This window comes from Opisthocomus hoazin, chromosome 1, assembly GCF_030867145.1.
Source record: "Opisthocomus hoazin isolate bOpiHoa1 chromosome 1, bOpiHoa1.hap1, whole genome shotgun sequence".
Classification (NCBI taxonomy): domain Eukaryota; kingdom Metazoa; phylum Chordata; class Aves; order Opisthocomiformes; family Opisthocomidae; genus Opisthocomus; species Opisthocomus hoazin.
In genome coordinates this window covers 141678080-141693421 of record NC_134414.1, presented here as the reverse complement: position 1 = coordinate 141693421, position 15342 = coordinate 141678080, and the positions used below count along the sequence as shown (strand labels likewise).

The 15342-nt window shown below is 40.4% G+C and overlaps 1 protein-coding gene across 1 annotated transcript; it reads left to right on the top strand.

Moving 5' to 3' along the window:
- The first annotated feature begins 67 nt into the window (after window positions 1-67).
- On the top strand, window positions 68-13608 carry FGFR1OP2 (FGFR1 oncogene partner 2). Its single transcript, XM_075439295.1, has 6 exons — window positions 68-240; window positions 4006-4142; window positions 5266-5383; window positions 6286-6428; window positions 10019-10132; window positions 10887-13608. Exons 1-6 carry the CDS (start codon window positions 237-239, stop codon window positions 11022-11024), a joined length of 654 nt encoding a protein of 217 aa, XP_075295410.1. The 5' UTR covers window positions 68-236; the 3' UTR covers window positions 11025-13608.
- The last annotated feature ends 1734 nt before the right edge of the window (window positions 13609-15342 follow it).

The window sequence follows — 15342 nt, the reverse complement described above, 5'->3', positions numbered from 1 at the left end:
ATAGCGAGGCGAGGAGCAGCGAAGGGGGCTGGGAGAGCCGGCTCTCGCGAGAGCGGCGGGCGCTCGCCCGGTGCCGCGGGCAGGTAGCGCGGTCGAGCTCGCCTCACCCCGCCCCACCCCGCCCACCGGCGGGGACGCGCCTCCCCGTGCGGCCCGCCGCCATTTGACAGCGGGCCGGGCCGGGCCGGGCCGGGCCGGTCGGGGTTTCACCCCCGGCGCTGTCGGAGCCTCCGGTCATGAGTGAGTGGACCTAGGCGGGGAGCGGGGGGGAGGGGGTGCTGTGGCCGTTGGGAGCCCGACGGACCGGTGTGGGGGCGCGGGGGAGGCGGAGGAGAAGTCGTGTGTGTGTTCCGTCCCCCCCGCTCCGCGTGTAGCTGGGCTGCGGCGGCGGCGGGTCTTGGTGCGTTCTGGAGCCCGCGGAGGCGGAGGGCGCCCAGCCCAATCCCGCCGTTCCGCGCCGCAAAACCGGTAACGGGGGTGGGGGGAGGGGGAACCGAAGCGTGGAGTTGCGGGAAGAAGCGGTTTTCGTTAAGGACATAAAAGAAGAGACAGAAAACTAGAGGAAGGCTGTAGCTGCGCAAAAATCTTTATTCTTTGGTGTTGTTTTGTTTTGTTTTTTTCTGAGGGCGGCCCAATTTGATAATGGAAGCAATTAGCAAATGGCAGGAAGTGACGGGAAATGAAGGTGCAGGAGCAGCATCGCTGGGCCGTCTGCGCTGTTGCCCTCGCTGCCTGCTGACGCTGTTGGCGGGGTCGCAGAGTGAGGGAGCTGGGCTTGTTCAGCCTGAAGAAGAGAAGGCTGAGACGGGGCCTTATCAATGCCTATAAACATCTGAAGGGTGGGTGTCAGGAGGACGGGGCCAGACTCTTTTCAGTGGTGCCCAGCGACAGGACAAGGGGCAACGGGCACAAACTGAAGCACAGCAAGTTCTGTCTGAACATGAGGAAGAACTTCTTCACTCTGAGAGTGACGGAGCCCTGGAACAGGCTGCCCAGGGAGGTTGTGGGGTCTCCTTCTCTGGAGATATTCAAGACCCGCCTGGACAAGGTCCTGTGCAGCCTGCTGTAGGTGACCCTGCTTCGGCAGGGGGGTTGGACTGGGTGACCCACACAGGTCCCTTCCAACCCTGAACATTCTGTGATTCTGTGAATGCATTGGCAGCCCTTCCAGGGTAGGGTTCAGCAATCATGGAGTTTAGCTACGGTAGTCCTCATGCTTGCGAAAAAACCAATATACAATAAGGATTGGTTTGAGTCAAATATATTTGATGAATTGGTTGGGGTTTTTTCCCTAAACGTCCAGGCTAACTCACAGATTTAGATCTATTCTAGGATAAGACAAAAGTCTTGTTTTCTGTAGGCAGCCAGATGAGCAACTATAGGGAATATAGATATAAGGAATTTTAAATTTCAGGGATTAGGGCCAGTGTCTTGCACAAAGGAATCCTGGTCAAGATTTGGAGCCACTATAAATATATATTACCATGATACAAATAACGATTCTCCTTTTTGAGGTACAAATCCTGCCAGAAAACAGGAGATGGCCTCTGGCCCGCCAAAGCTGCTGTGCAGTGAGGGTGGGCAGTCGCTGCTGGGTTTGCGTGGCCGCATTCCACGCAAGGCGCACACGTGTATTCCCCAGCTCGTTTGCAGTGAAAAGAACACCGATGGCTTTGCTACAGACAAGTTTCTTTTTATCTTTTGTGGCTGGGTTGGGTCAAAATGAGAAAGCGCATGAAAGGGTGAATACGGACTGCATTTAAAAAATTATATCGATGCGTACAAATTATCAGAGATGTTAACTTCTAAATGTATTCCAAGCTCATGGAAAGGCCTGAGAGTCTTTGTTTATACTGGCTAGAGAATTCACAATCTATGACTTTAGTTAAAGACTGGTCTTCAAATTCTCCTTGAATACGGATCTGATTAAATCAATTTCTGTTACAGTTTAGCCAGCCAGTGTGGAAGGTCATCTTTTGTCTGTGATATTTTTGTAGTCCAGTAAGAATGGGAGACCAGAATTCGAAGGAGAAATGAGAAGCAAGAAAAGCAGATCCTTAAAAACAATGCAGTATGATTCTTTGTACATAGTATTAAGAGGAGCTCAGACTGCTAAACCGGAGTGAATAAATTAACCACCTGTGATAACACACCAGTCTGCTGAAGAACTTGACTTCATAACTCAAATACGTACATGGAGCATATGGAAGTTAAAATGAAAACTCTAGCTCATAAACAACAGGGGATTAACGTTATGAATAGCTACAGGAAATTCGAATGTGCCAAAATGCTGACTCTTTCTTGCAACACGCAAACCACAGAAAACACAGGTTAAAACAGTTGTGCTCTGTGCTGTGCAAAACTCACTTTCTGAAGCTCCTTTACCAGTAAACAAGGCTTAACTTTTCTGTGATGGCAGAGCCCCTAAAAGACCCTTCGACACAGAAAAACTGAGTGCTTTTATATTACATGTCCTACTCAGACCAGAGGGAGCAGCTAATGAAATTACCAGATTGAAAAAAGGTTAGACCTTGCAGCATGCTCTGGGGTGTCTGAGAGCTCTGCAGAGAGAACATTCTAAACTGCTGCTGTCTGCTTAGTTTTCCCCCGCTTTAATGCCTGCGGGTAGGATATTCCTGCTGTGTTTGTAAACCTTTTGAGGGGAATGGTGGACCTTCTGGTGGCTGAAATATCCTTATTTCTGCTACTTTCCCGGGGCAGTGGGAAAAGGTGAGTTGGGGAAAATGTGAGGATTTCTTTAAGCTCAGCTTAAAGATCCTAGGCTATGATTTGTCAGGGTGCCCAAGAAAGTCAGAAAATCAACTTGGAGCAAATTTTTTTTCCTGTAGCTCAGGAGAGGCTCACTGACCTTTTATCCTTACAGAAATTTCTCCTTTAGCAAACGGGCTGACTAAGAAATGGATTTAGTTGATCTTTCAATACCTTGTAAAGTTTCCTGAAACAAATATCAAGTCTTTTTTAAAGAAGACCTATAACTTTAAGTAAACCTCAATAGTTGCTGTCTGATTGCTGAAGAACTGTTCAAGAAGTAGATTTCCTTTTTAGCAGAAAAAGTGCAAGGTTTCTTAAAAAGAAAATAAAACTTTAAGCTGAAAATCGTGATCTTGAAACTTAATCTATCCAGCATGAGTGTGAAAAAATTCGATGTAAAGGCCAGTGTTTTGGAAATGCTAGTAAGTATAAGCATTTGGAAAGCTTAGCAATTCCAGCAATACGTAATTTCTGCTAACAGCTACTGCAATTAGAAGGCTGGTATTTCAGCTATGCAGTCAGTTCTTTTTCTTAGCTAAGTTGCTGTCTTTCTCCATACTGTGAAAAATTTTACAGTTCCATTCCATGCACTGATGTTTGTGTTCATTTATAGACATGAGGAAAAAACCAAGCCTTTAGTTTTCTGAATTTTCCTCAAGTAATTTCCTCTACTCTGTCAGTTTGCGCTGTTCCATCTGCTGATTTAATTCATCAAAGTCTTCCAGCCCGCTGTAGTCCTTTGGCATTCTGATTTGCGCTGGATTTGTACTTCTCGAAAATCTTGAAGTATATGTCACTGGTAGGAGGGCATCTTAAAAAAAAAAAAGGTAGTATTGAAAACTGAAATGGTTAATAGAATATTTTTTTTTCTCTACTACTTGCAGAAGGACATGCACTGCTCAATTTCCATATGTTCAATAGTCCTCCTTGTGCACTTTGTGTTGTGAGGAGAGTATCAATATACTAAGTTTACTTTCATTTGCTTGCTCTGCTATACAGTCTCAACAGCAATTAAGATGGAGGAAAAGGCAGGGCAGGCTTTAGGGTATTTTTAAGATGTATAAATTTTTCCTACTCCTAGAAGATGACAAAATGTGTGGATGTTTCTGAGGGGAAGATTCTATTCAGCTGCTTTAGACTAAAAAAAATAAATTTTATATATATATCACAGATAGCTATTCTCTGTGTACTAAACGGGTGGTGGTGTGAAAATAATACATTTCTAATCTCTAGAAATGAGTTGCACAATTGAAAAAGCCTTAGCAGATGCGAAAGCGCTGGTGGAACGGCTCAGGGAACATGACAACGCAGCAGAAGCTCTTATTGAACAGACTACAGCTCTTAACAAGCGGGTTGAAGCAATGAAACAGGTTTGTTAAAAGAACGACTTGGAAACACATAATTTAAAATATTTTTTGTGTGCTATTATACAATGTAGGGTCAGTATGTTATTTGGTTAATCCTTTAATACCATACTAAATATTTTCATTATAGGCATGACTATGATCTAAAAATAGGTTGTTTATATATTTAGTTTGATCCTGTGAAGAAGTTTTCTCTGTTACGGTGGCTTAAATATTGAAAACGAGCATTTATTTGAAGAACCCTGGTAGAAATGAGGTTGGCATCTGACAAACCATTGTGTGGTGTCTTGTGTTTTGCTCTTCTGTGAAATACTGTTTGTTTTATTAATTTCAAGATGCACATTTAATCATACAGAGGCCCTGTTATGCTTTCTTCTGTTCAGAATACATTATCTTTTCACAGTCTCCTTTTGTTTCAAAGTAGCCTCTTAAGCTTATTCGTGATCATTTCCATTCTGATGTTAAACTGTCCAAGATAATGTTGTTAAATTGGGTGTGACTTTCACTAGAGAGCTTCTGGAAGAATAAAAAGGTGTCTGCTGACTTTCCATATGTGAGTTCATCCTGTCATTTTAATAGAACACAGGAGGTGTTAACGGGCCTGTAAAATAATAAAGCCCTACATGGGCTTCATCCCTGTAGTTGTGCAGGGGCTCCATGACTTCAAATCAAGAGTATTACATTTACTCCTTTGTTGAGAGTCAGGATCCATTCATTCAGGTCGATGTGACTTGTATCCACACAGCCTTGTGGTGTAAGGTATTGGGAAGCCCCAGTAAATATCTACAGGTTAATACCTCATGGTTTTTCTTCACCATACATATATCAGTTTTAAATTACTTGGTGGTGAATTTGACCTGCCTTAATTGAAGGTTAAATAATAACCACTACACACATCTGAGGTGTGAAACTTGTTTTAAAACAAAGGTGTTACTTTTGTGTCTCTAAAGGGCGGTATGTGGGCGACACCTTCAGAAGTGTGTTTGTTTGTTTGTTATTATTTAAAAACAAGCATTATCTTGCTGGTTACGGACTTTTACGGACAGTAGAACTGGTCCTTTGTGACTTGCTGAGTAGTGCTTGCCTTCGGTTACTCAAATGTGTTGTGGTTGTGTTTTTTAATAACTAGTACCAAGAAGAAATTCAAGACCTCAATGAAGTAGCAAGACATCGCCCTCGATCTACGTTAGTGATGGGTATCCAACAAGAAAACAGGCAGATTAGGGAACTGCAACAGGAAAATAAAGGTAAAATGTGAATATTCTATCCTTTTCAAGTTCTAGCCGGCACCACTGGAATCAGAGAGACTTTTACGGTTTATTTATTCTCAAAAAATTGTTGTTGAAGAATTTTTTTTCTTCTAATCTAAATGTCAGTTTAACTGATCATAATGCAATCTAGTAAGAGTCCTAATGCCCAAACATTGACAAAAAGAGGTGTGGAAAATTAATTTTTCAGTCCTTATATAATATTCAGCAGAAGTGAGGCGATAAATAGAACTTAATTCTGCAGTATAGGTATCTGTTTGGAAATGTGTTTTCCCACTGCTAAAAATAACTAATTTAGGAGCAGTAAGGACAGGCTGTAGTGTAAGTGTAGTAGTATAATTCATTCTGGACTACTGTACACTAGGAATATACTGTTCCTCCTGGAATACTTGAGGTATTCTAACAGTTACATTCAGCAAAGGATTCAGTGATCTCTATTTGTATGAATCTCATCTTATCTCAGGAGTTATTTGTCTTTTGACTTGGTATATTTAGAACACAAGCATTTTTAACTCCTGTTTTACCAAGCTGCAGATTAAAATAGATCTGTGAACTTCTTTCTAGCTTTTGTACAGTGTTGCTTATAGTGGCTAGCATAAAGCTCCCCAGCTACACTCAAGATGGCTTATGCCAGCTAAAGGGACTGAATATGAAGTCACGTTAACAAAAGACCTTCTGTTTCTGACTGAAGAAGAATTTTCCCAGCGCAGTCACCACTGAAGACGTTTGCAGAGCCTATGTAGATTTTATGGTGCGAGCTGCAAACAGAGGGGAAACTCAATTAAAGGCTTATTTTGGTTTTCTCAAGCTGAAGTACTTCTGCATTTTGTTTCAGTTCTTCTCTGCTAAACTTTTAACTGAATTTAAAATTATGTTGACAGAACTGCGCACATCTCTTGAAGAACATCAGTCTGCTTTGGAACTCATAATGAGCAAGTACAGAGAACAGATGTTTAGGTTGCTAATGGCGAGCAAAAAGGATGATCCAAGTATAATAATGAAGTTGAAAGAGCAACATTCCAAGGTAATAACTTCATTGGGTTTTTACCTTTTGTTTTTTTAGTTAACACTTTAGTTTATAGTGGATCAGTGCAAAGCTTAGTTCGTCTCAGTTTTTATATCATTGTACTAACAAGTCCTAATTTTTATAATCTAGTCCATGAAACTCGAGCAGGAAACTTCATCAGTCGAGCTTCTCATTTATTTAAGCTTTTAACAAGTAGCATTTCATTACTGTATCTACTTAATTTACTTTTGCTTTGGTCTTTAAGGCAACTGCCATATTATGCTTCCAGATGCCCGCAGGTCTCGGTAATATGCAGACTGGTTTAACTTACAGTTGTGACTCCAATAAATAATTAATAAACCTGTGCTTACTGGGGATAGTAGAAGGAGTAAGCTTTTTTAAATTCAATACTCATTTTTTTTTTCCTCTATCATAATTTTTTTGAAAATATTTTTAAAGCCCTTTTGCATGTTGAGTCACTGAACCTACACTTCTCTGCTTTGCTGCTTCAACCCTTGGTGCTTGTTTCAGTACTGATCAGGATTGCTGACTAGAATGCAGCTCAGCGCGAGAGGCTTGAATGCCAGTGAAAGTTGCTGGTATTAGGTGTGCTTCATCGTACAGCTTTTGAAAACTAGAAAAGCAAAGTGCCATTAAGCAACATTTTTGTAAACTGTCGTGAGGTACGTATGAACATTCAGCAGCTTCATATGAGATTAATATCTGTTTTTATAGCATTAATATATAGTTTAGGCTTTTTTATGTATTTTCAGGAAAATTCATTATTCTAGGTCACTAACAGGTCTAAGCAGGAGCTTTCTAACAAAGTGGTGTATTACGTTTTAAATGAAACGTAATCATCAGAGCGCAGAGTAGCTGCGTAGACAAACATTAGTTTTAAGTGTTAAATAATCTTTGGCCTCAACAAGCTAAAGCTGCAAAGCAGAGTTAGGGTCTGCATACTGGGAAAACAAAGTTTAAGAATTTGATGCTTTCATCCCTCCTTATAAAATCACATGTATGTAATTAGTGCCATTGAAATCAATGGGACTACTTAGATTGTTATGAAAAAATTTACTGTATTAGAACTATAACATAAACTCGTAAAAAATGACAGGTAAATATCTTTTAAAAAAGAAGTTACCTTAGCATATAGTGTAATGTATGTTGGAGCCTCAGGAGTACTAAGATGAGGGTAAAATTATATCCATCCTGAAATGGACTTTGAAATTTCATTTAGGAACACTTCTATGGATTAAAAGCTTAGCGTAAAAAAAAAAAAAAGTTACCAAACAATATTTTCAACATTTTGGTTAAATCTGATCCCACAAGAATACCTGATGAAAAGGTTTTATCACCCTTAAACTGACACTTAGGATTTCTGGAATTTCATTATTTATTCCTCTGGTCAGCCTTCACATTCAGTAAGATTGAACAATCTTGAAGCAGTTTTTAAATACTTCTCTCTTGTTAATTAAACAATCTGTCATACCTAAGGAACTAATCTCACTGTTACCAGGAACTGCTGTTCCCTCAAGTGCCAGCTATTAACTTCAGTGCCTATTATTAAATTAAATTAAAGATCATTACAAAATCATTGATTTCTGCAGATCAACAAGCACTCCTTTAAATAGAAAAAAAATTTCTTTTAGCAGTGTTGTATGCAAGAGAAAAGTGTGTTTTTGTAGTGGTGACCCTGATCTAAGTGCGCTGTTTGATTTTGCTCGGCTGAAACAAGGCCTAAAAATGTGTGTCGCTTTTTTCCTTCTTCCTCTCCAGACATAAACAACAATGTATGGCAAACAAAAAGGAGACAGATACAAAGGCATTCATGCATGTTTGAGGTTGTCTTTGTAAAGAAACACTTTCATTGCATTCTTTGGTATTACAGCAGCTAAGTTTTACACAGGGTAGAGCCTTACAGTTTTGTGTTAGCGTCTGATCTAACATTAGTGACCTTGGAACAGGCCCTGAATCATATTGATCAAGAGGCCAGGTAAGCAGGAAAAATAGGAAGTAGGGAGGACAGCAGTATCTCTGAAACCCACTAACTCCTTCCCAGTCCTTCTCAATGGTACATCCTTCCAACTTTTATCACTGATCACAGCTGCCTTTCAAGATAAATTTAGGTTTTTTTGCTGAAAATGTGTTTCATGTTATCACCTTCACTGGAAACCGAGAAGAAAATAAAGATTTACAGCAAGTTCTACCCCTGTCCCACCACTGTGAGTTGGCATTTAATGAGTAAACAGCTAAACTATATCTTTGGTAATTGGAATGGCAGAGAGGAAAGGATGGAAAGGGCTGATGTTCATTTTAGTAAAGTGTATTTGTTTTGGTCAGAGAAAGTTTATGATTCCAAGTGAGGCAGTTTTCAGGTAGTGTAATCCTGTCTGGTAGTTTAAAGGCAAGCTGATGTCTGCTAGATGTACGGACCTCCAGTCAAACTCATGATTTAAAAATGGGATTTAACTTCAGTCTGTACTGTTCTTCATTTCAGTCCTACTGTTCTGCTTCATGGGTAGGCTAGCATGGTAGCAGAGGTGGAATAAAAGACACATTGAGGAAAGGACAATGAAAAATAAAAGCATCTGGAAATACTGAACAGCAACAAATGCCAAAGGCGTAGGCTTTTTAATCTAGATCTGCAGGGGAAAAGAAGTAGTGACCCTTTAAGCGTTTCCTGCTGGTAGGTTGGCCAGTGAGAAGATAAACCATCACCTGAACCAGCAAGGTCCAGGTAAGAGGTCGCTTATCTGCAAACAGTGAAGATTATAAAAAAATCTAGCTTCCTTGCAAAGGTTGTTACGCCTGTGGGAATGGCTCCTACCATCCCACTCCTAGCAGTGGAACAAGAGCAAACCAAGCTACTCCTCTTTTTTTCCTTCTTCTTGAATCTTTCAGTGTGATGTGGTAGTTATCTATTTATAATAGGAAAGTACCCTACTAGCATTAATGAACAGACAAAGAGATCAGTCAGGACACAGAAGCTTTTCTTACAATTCAGCAAGAACAAGCACCTCTGAATTCCAGATCGCAGATAAGCTGGAATTTGAAGTGGATTCATGCGGAAGTACCTAAAAAAGAGCAAAGGATGACAGCTTCACCTGGTCTTTTTAAGAGATAAATGCCTACCCACGGGCTGGTACTGGCTGAACCAAACCTGGGATCAGGTTTCAAACAAATAGAAAGAATGTCACATACCCTGCTGCTCTTAGATGAGTTTGGTCTTTCTGCATATCCAAAATGATACACAACAGTTCCTGTAACACAGGATGCTCTTGTCAGAGCAAGCACGTGGCTAACTTGTAGCCATTTGGAAGATGCAGAAGCTACGGAAGACAGTCGTTTAAGCATTGCCTTTAATATAAAATTCTAATAAAAGGGATCAGGGATCACTGTGGGAAACCAGGTTTATTTAAACGAACAGGACAATAGTGGCTGCTCATGCTGTAAAGCTATAGAGAGCTTGTTTTCTGAAATACAAGTCTGTGTTCACCTTTTTATTAAGTGGCACAGCAGTAAAAAATGCACATTTAGTGCTTCGCTTATTTTTAATAATGCAGAAAATACATTACTAAAGCTGTCATTCAATTCGCATGTCTTAGGAGCTGCAAGTGCATGTGGACCAAATTACAGAAATGGCAGCAGTCATGAGAAAAGCCATTGAAATTGATGAGAAGCATGGCTGCAAAGAGCGGGAACGGATCATTCAGCTTGAGGTAAGTATGAAATCGGAACAGCAGTGGCACAAACAGCGAGGGAGTAAATGTTATCATAATTATTTCCATGGAGTTACTGTATCTCTTATGGGTTACTGTATCAGTCACACTGCTATTTTGTTACACTTTCCTTCTTGGAGGACTGCAAGCACTGTTTTCCCCACTGTGGCTTACTCTCAGGTCTTGCATAGGTGATACTACATCACCAGAAATCAGTGATTCATATTTATATACTGGCTTAAGCTTTCTCTTTTTTGAAGTCTCTGTGGCTGTAGCAAAAAGCTAGGAAATGATACAAAATTCATCCTAACAAGACACTAGGATGCAAATAATAATACCCACACCTTTGGCTTTTAAATATTACTTTTTTTTAAATAATGATTTTTGTGCCTTTGGGGATTTCTCCGTTGCTTAGTATTGGAGGATCAACACTATCGCTCTTTGATTAAGTGCTGGCAAAGCAGTTCGTTATGGGACAGGGTGTGTGGAAAGAATGGGAGATTTTTGAACTTAATTACCCTTTTCTTAACCATCTTTGTGGTTTGGGGTTTTTTTTTAAGCTTAATGCCCATTCAAGAGAGCAAGAGGGTCAGAAACCTAGTATTTTTAGTTTTAGAAGATAACATAGCACTGATTGCACATCAGTATTTTAATCCTTATACATATGTTTGCAGTAGAGAGGAGATTATTCATGTAGTTATCTTGACTTCTTTCTAGAGTTCTATTAAATGCCTTTTTCTTTCTCTGGTTATAGCAAGAAAACAAAGGCTTGAGAGAAATTCTCCAGATAACTAGAGAATCATTTCTGAACCTCAGGAAAGAGGATGCATCGGAGAGCACGTCTCTGTCAGGATTAGTAACAAGCAGTGATCTGAGCCTGAGGAAAAGCTGAAGACAGTGGAAGTCAACAAGCTTCAGTTGCACACTTTACAAACAGAGCATCAGGGGTCACTTGTCAAGCACTTGTTACTGAATAGGGCACCAGCACGCTAAAGCATCTGAAACTCCAGTTTAGCAGCTTTTATACTGCATAAAATAAATTAAAATTGGTATTCGACAAAAACCTTAGTGACAGATTAATTGCCATAGATCTAACTTCAGTAGGAAATGGATTAATGTACTTACTGAATTAGGAATTATTTTTATATGAAGTGATTTTACAGATAAAAGGCAAGATTTCACATAATTTATATAAATTATTGCTCATACAAAGTTTCAGTGCACCTATTACATAATAAAGGTAAGATTTAAAGTCTGATCTCTGGCTGAAAAGTAGTAACTTATAAATATGCTTTGTGCATGATCCACATTACATTTTTTCCTTTTAGTGAGTTTTTAATAAACTGTCATTTTGCAAACCTGATTAATGGAAAGGGTATGTAGGCAGCATAAAACTTAAGGATTTCTGTTATTTAGCCACAGAGTATCCTGTTCGAATATAAGGCCAATTGTTTAAACATAAGCAATGCTTCTGCAATTGTTCAATTTTTTTTTTTAATTGAACAAGATTCTTGAAAAACTGTATACTTAATGGTATTTTCAAGACATGAAAAGAGCTGCTCCCACTTTATTGTTTTCTGGAACTCAGTTAGCATAGTATAATTCTGCCTTAGCAGTAAAACTTTCATGAGAGAAAGCCAAGCTCAGTTCTCGATACATAAGCAGCCACAGTTGTCCCATCTGTTTCTTCTCTGGTTGCCTGCCCAAACTCCCTCCCCGGGAAATGGCAGTTTGAAAGCACCCGAACAGCAGCAGCAGAAAGGTGGTTGTGGGAAGGAGGGAGAAGCTCTGTGGCAAAGCTGTCAGTCTGCACATCTTTTTTTCTTTCTTAAGCACTAGTCAAGAAGGTTTTTAGGTAAGTTTCAGGTAAGTGTTACATTTGCACTAGGAAAAGTTTCAGTATGCTATACTGACAGATAGACTGCTCGCTTTTAATCCTGAAATACTTGCAGAAGTGAAAAGGAATTGGCTTTTCTAGATCAAAGCGCAGCTGATATCGTAGGCAGCTATGACAGAACTACTACCTGAGACAGGCTTGTAGTAAAAAGGTGCAGAAATAAAGAAAAGCCAAATATGAATTACTGCTGCTTGGTCAAGGCAGCAAGAACACTCCTCGTGTGGGTGTGTATCACCGCTTTTTGTTCAGCATGTTAATGTACTCTCTACTTGGAATGCGTACTCAAAGAAGCAGTGAAAGCTTTCAACTGCAGAAAACTGTAGATCTTCAAATGCCACTCACAGCTGAATATTTTGGCTGTTTAATAACTCACCTGGTAAAATGAGTTGAACTCTATTCTGAAATCAACTCTTAATTAAATTTGATTTTCAGTTACAACAATGCAAAAAGAATTAAGCACTTTGAAGTGTGTCAGTTCTAAATACAACTTCCTTGGACTCCGTACAGCTTCCCTGCACTCAGGGTAAATGCACCACAGGTTCTAAGGGTGAACTTTCAGTTCCCAGTGGTGTAGTTTATAGGGAACTAAACATTTTTGTTCTGTTGCTGTCAGTTGCTGCTCTCCTTCCTGGAGTGCTCTTAAGAGGAGAGAGTGACATGGTGGGAACGAGGAGTGTTTAGGAGAGACAATAAGAGCTAGTTTTCAATTAACTGATACGTATAGCAGGAAATGCAATTGAAGAGCTCAGAAAGGACAGATCAATCAAGCTCTCCAAATTTTCACAGCAGTTTTTATAAATTGAGAAACTGCTACTTCTCTTTCCAGAACATCTTAGCTTGTTTCTAGGTGTAAGAATGTATTGAAGACATTCATGTGCATAGAAAAAAGTTTTAACCCATTTCCAAATTTACTAAACATCTGGTGGGAATTTTTTGGGGAACATTTTAGCTCAAACACAAATTCTACTTGTCTGCTATTATTACCTGTAAAACTTTGGGAATGCTTCTATAACTTAGTTTTTGCATTTCTACTGTGGCTTGCAAGCTGGTGATTTGGCAGAAGCAACATCTTTTTTTAGTGGCGTGAGTTTTGTTGTTGCAAACTTAATCAACTGAACCCAAAAATTTCTTTTAAGTTATTATTTTTTGAAGTGTCTTTTCAGCCATTGACTGGCATCAGAGGCATTATATCCATTTAATGCTGAATGCGGTTTCATGGCCGACTTTCTGGTTTGTCTTTCAAATACAATCTCCAGAGTCGCATAGCAGGAAGGGTTGTTAGCCTGTGGCAGTTCTTTAAGGTTGCTCTATTATGAAATAATGCTTGATTAGTGTTTATTTTTGTAAATTAAAAAAACGTGACTTAATTTATCTACTCCTCATCTTCACACTTGATATGTCTCCCCTGTCATTCCCCTGACCTGATACCTTTAGGATTTTAAAGAACCTTCACAGTGTGTGGAGTGACTATTTTTCATTGCATACCTGTTATTTTTGTAATGCAGATGGCTTGAAAAGAATTTATGGCTAGAATTGTGTACTGTACAGTATTTTATCAATAAAGTTGACTGAAAACATGGATGCCTTCATGATTACAGCAAGGTACCAAACCCAAAATGAGCCTTGTTAGTAACACATAGCAAAATGATGTCTTTACTTCCTATTTACTCAGCTCATTTTTGTGCTTTAAGGCAGGCAGACCCATTTCTAGTGCTTTTATTCAGGTTACTATACACCAAAAGAAAAAAAATCTCCTGTAAAGTCTTTGTTTTCTCTTGGAAAACAAACAGTAACTTCTACACAGGCAGTTATTCCTCTTTCAAATGAGCAACTGGAACTGTTTACTAATACAGAGGAGCAGCAAGAATAAACAAAAAGCAGCCCCCTGGGCTCTGAGTTTTAGATCAAACATATTTTGATACAGAGAGGATGTGACAGTTGTGGGTTTTTCTTGAAGATTAAAAAAAGTCACTTTGACTTGACTCAAGCTCTGGGTTCCTGCTCTGTGATGTGTAAATGAGAATGTCAGTGGATTACATTCGTCAGCTGGCAATGTAATGTTTTCTCCACTTCCTCATGATTTCTCCGAAGAGAAACTTGTTTTCAATATCAAATTCTGAGTTTAAAGACCGGTAATAAATGTCAAGCTAAATCATAATAGATGTAGCAGCTACTCAACTGAGGTAAAACTGAAGGGCAGCTGGAGACTAAATGTGGCTGGTTTGTACAACTAAAAGCTTTAAAGAGCTTTAGCTTTAACAAAGGCAGTGGATTAGAAGATTATGGTACAACACAGAACTCATGGCACTGTTTTCAGGCAGAATCACATTTACTAGGATCCCTTTGTAGATACCCAAAAGAAGATTTACACCGGCTCATGATGACAGGTGGTTAAGTTGGCTAACAAAACACTAGTGCTAGTGACAGTAGGACAGGTTGTATACTATGACAGCGGGAAGAGGAGACAGGAGAGCAAAACAAATCCTAGGCTGAAAGTGAAGGCACATGGTAGAGCAGTAAGTTTTAAGGTCAGACAACTTCTTTACCAGCCTTTCCAACATCATACTGTTGGTGACCTTTCAGTTCTGGAAGCAGAATCAAGCTACACGCTGCCACCAGAGACAAAAAAATGGACAAAAAGCAACGAGATGTGGTGGGAACACCATTCAGCAGTGGGTGTCCAGAAGCAGTCTTGTTCAACTTCTTCATCAATGACCTGGATGAAGGGACAGAGTGTACCCTCAGCAAGTTTGCTGATGACACAAAACTGGGAGGAGTGGTGGATACACCAGAAGGCTGTGCTGCCATTCAGCGTGACCTGGACAGGCTGGAGAGTTGGGTGCAGAGGAACCTGATGAAGTTCAAGAAGGGCAAGTGCAGGGTCCTGCACCTGGAAAGGAAAAACCCCGTGCACCAGTACAGGCTTGGGTTGGACCTGCTGGAGAGCAGCTCTGCGGAGAGGGACCTGGGTGTGCTGGTGGATGACAGGTTGACCATGAGCCAGCAGTGTGCCCTGGCTGCCAAGAAGGCCAATGGGATCCTGGGGTGCATCAAGAGGACTGTGGGCAGCAGGTGGAGGGAGGTTCTCCTTCACCTCTGCTCTGCCCTGGTGAGGCCCCATCTGGAGTACTGTGTCCAGTTCTGGGCTCCCCAGTTCAAGAAAGATGAGGAGCTACTGGAGAGAGTCCAGTGGAGGGCTACGAGGATGGTGAGGGGACTGGAGCATCTCTCCTATGAGGAAAGGCTGAGGGAGCTGGGCTTGTTTAACCTGAAGAAGAGAAGGCTGAGAGGGGATCTTATAAATGCTTATAAA

What these genes read in the sequence shown, in the direction of transcription:
- FGFR1OP2 (XM_075439295.1), top strand. An exon ending in GGGTTGAAGCAATGAAACAG is followed by an intron (nt 4,143 to 5,265) that starts GTTTGTTAAAAG and finishes TTTAATAACTAG; the next exon opens with TACCAAGAAGAAATTCAAGA. An exon ending in AACGGATCATTCAGCTTGAG is followed by an intron (nt 10,133 to 10,886) that starts GTAAGTATGAAA and finishes CTCTGGTTATAG; the next exon opens with CAAGAAAACAAAGGCTTGAG.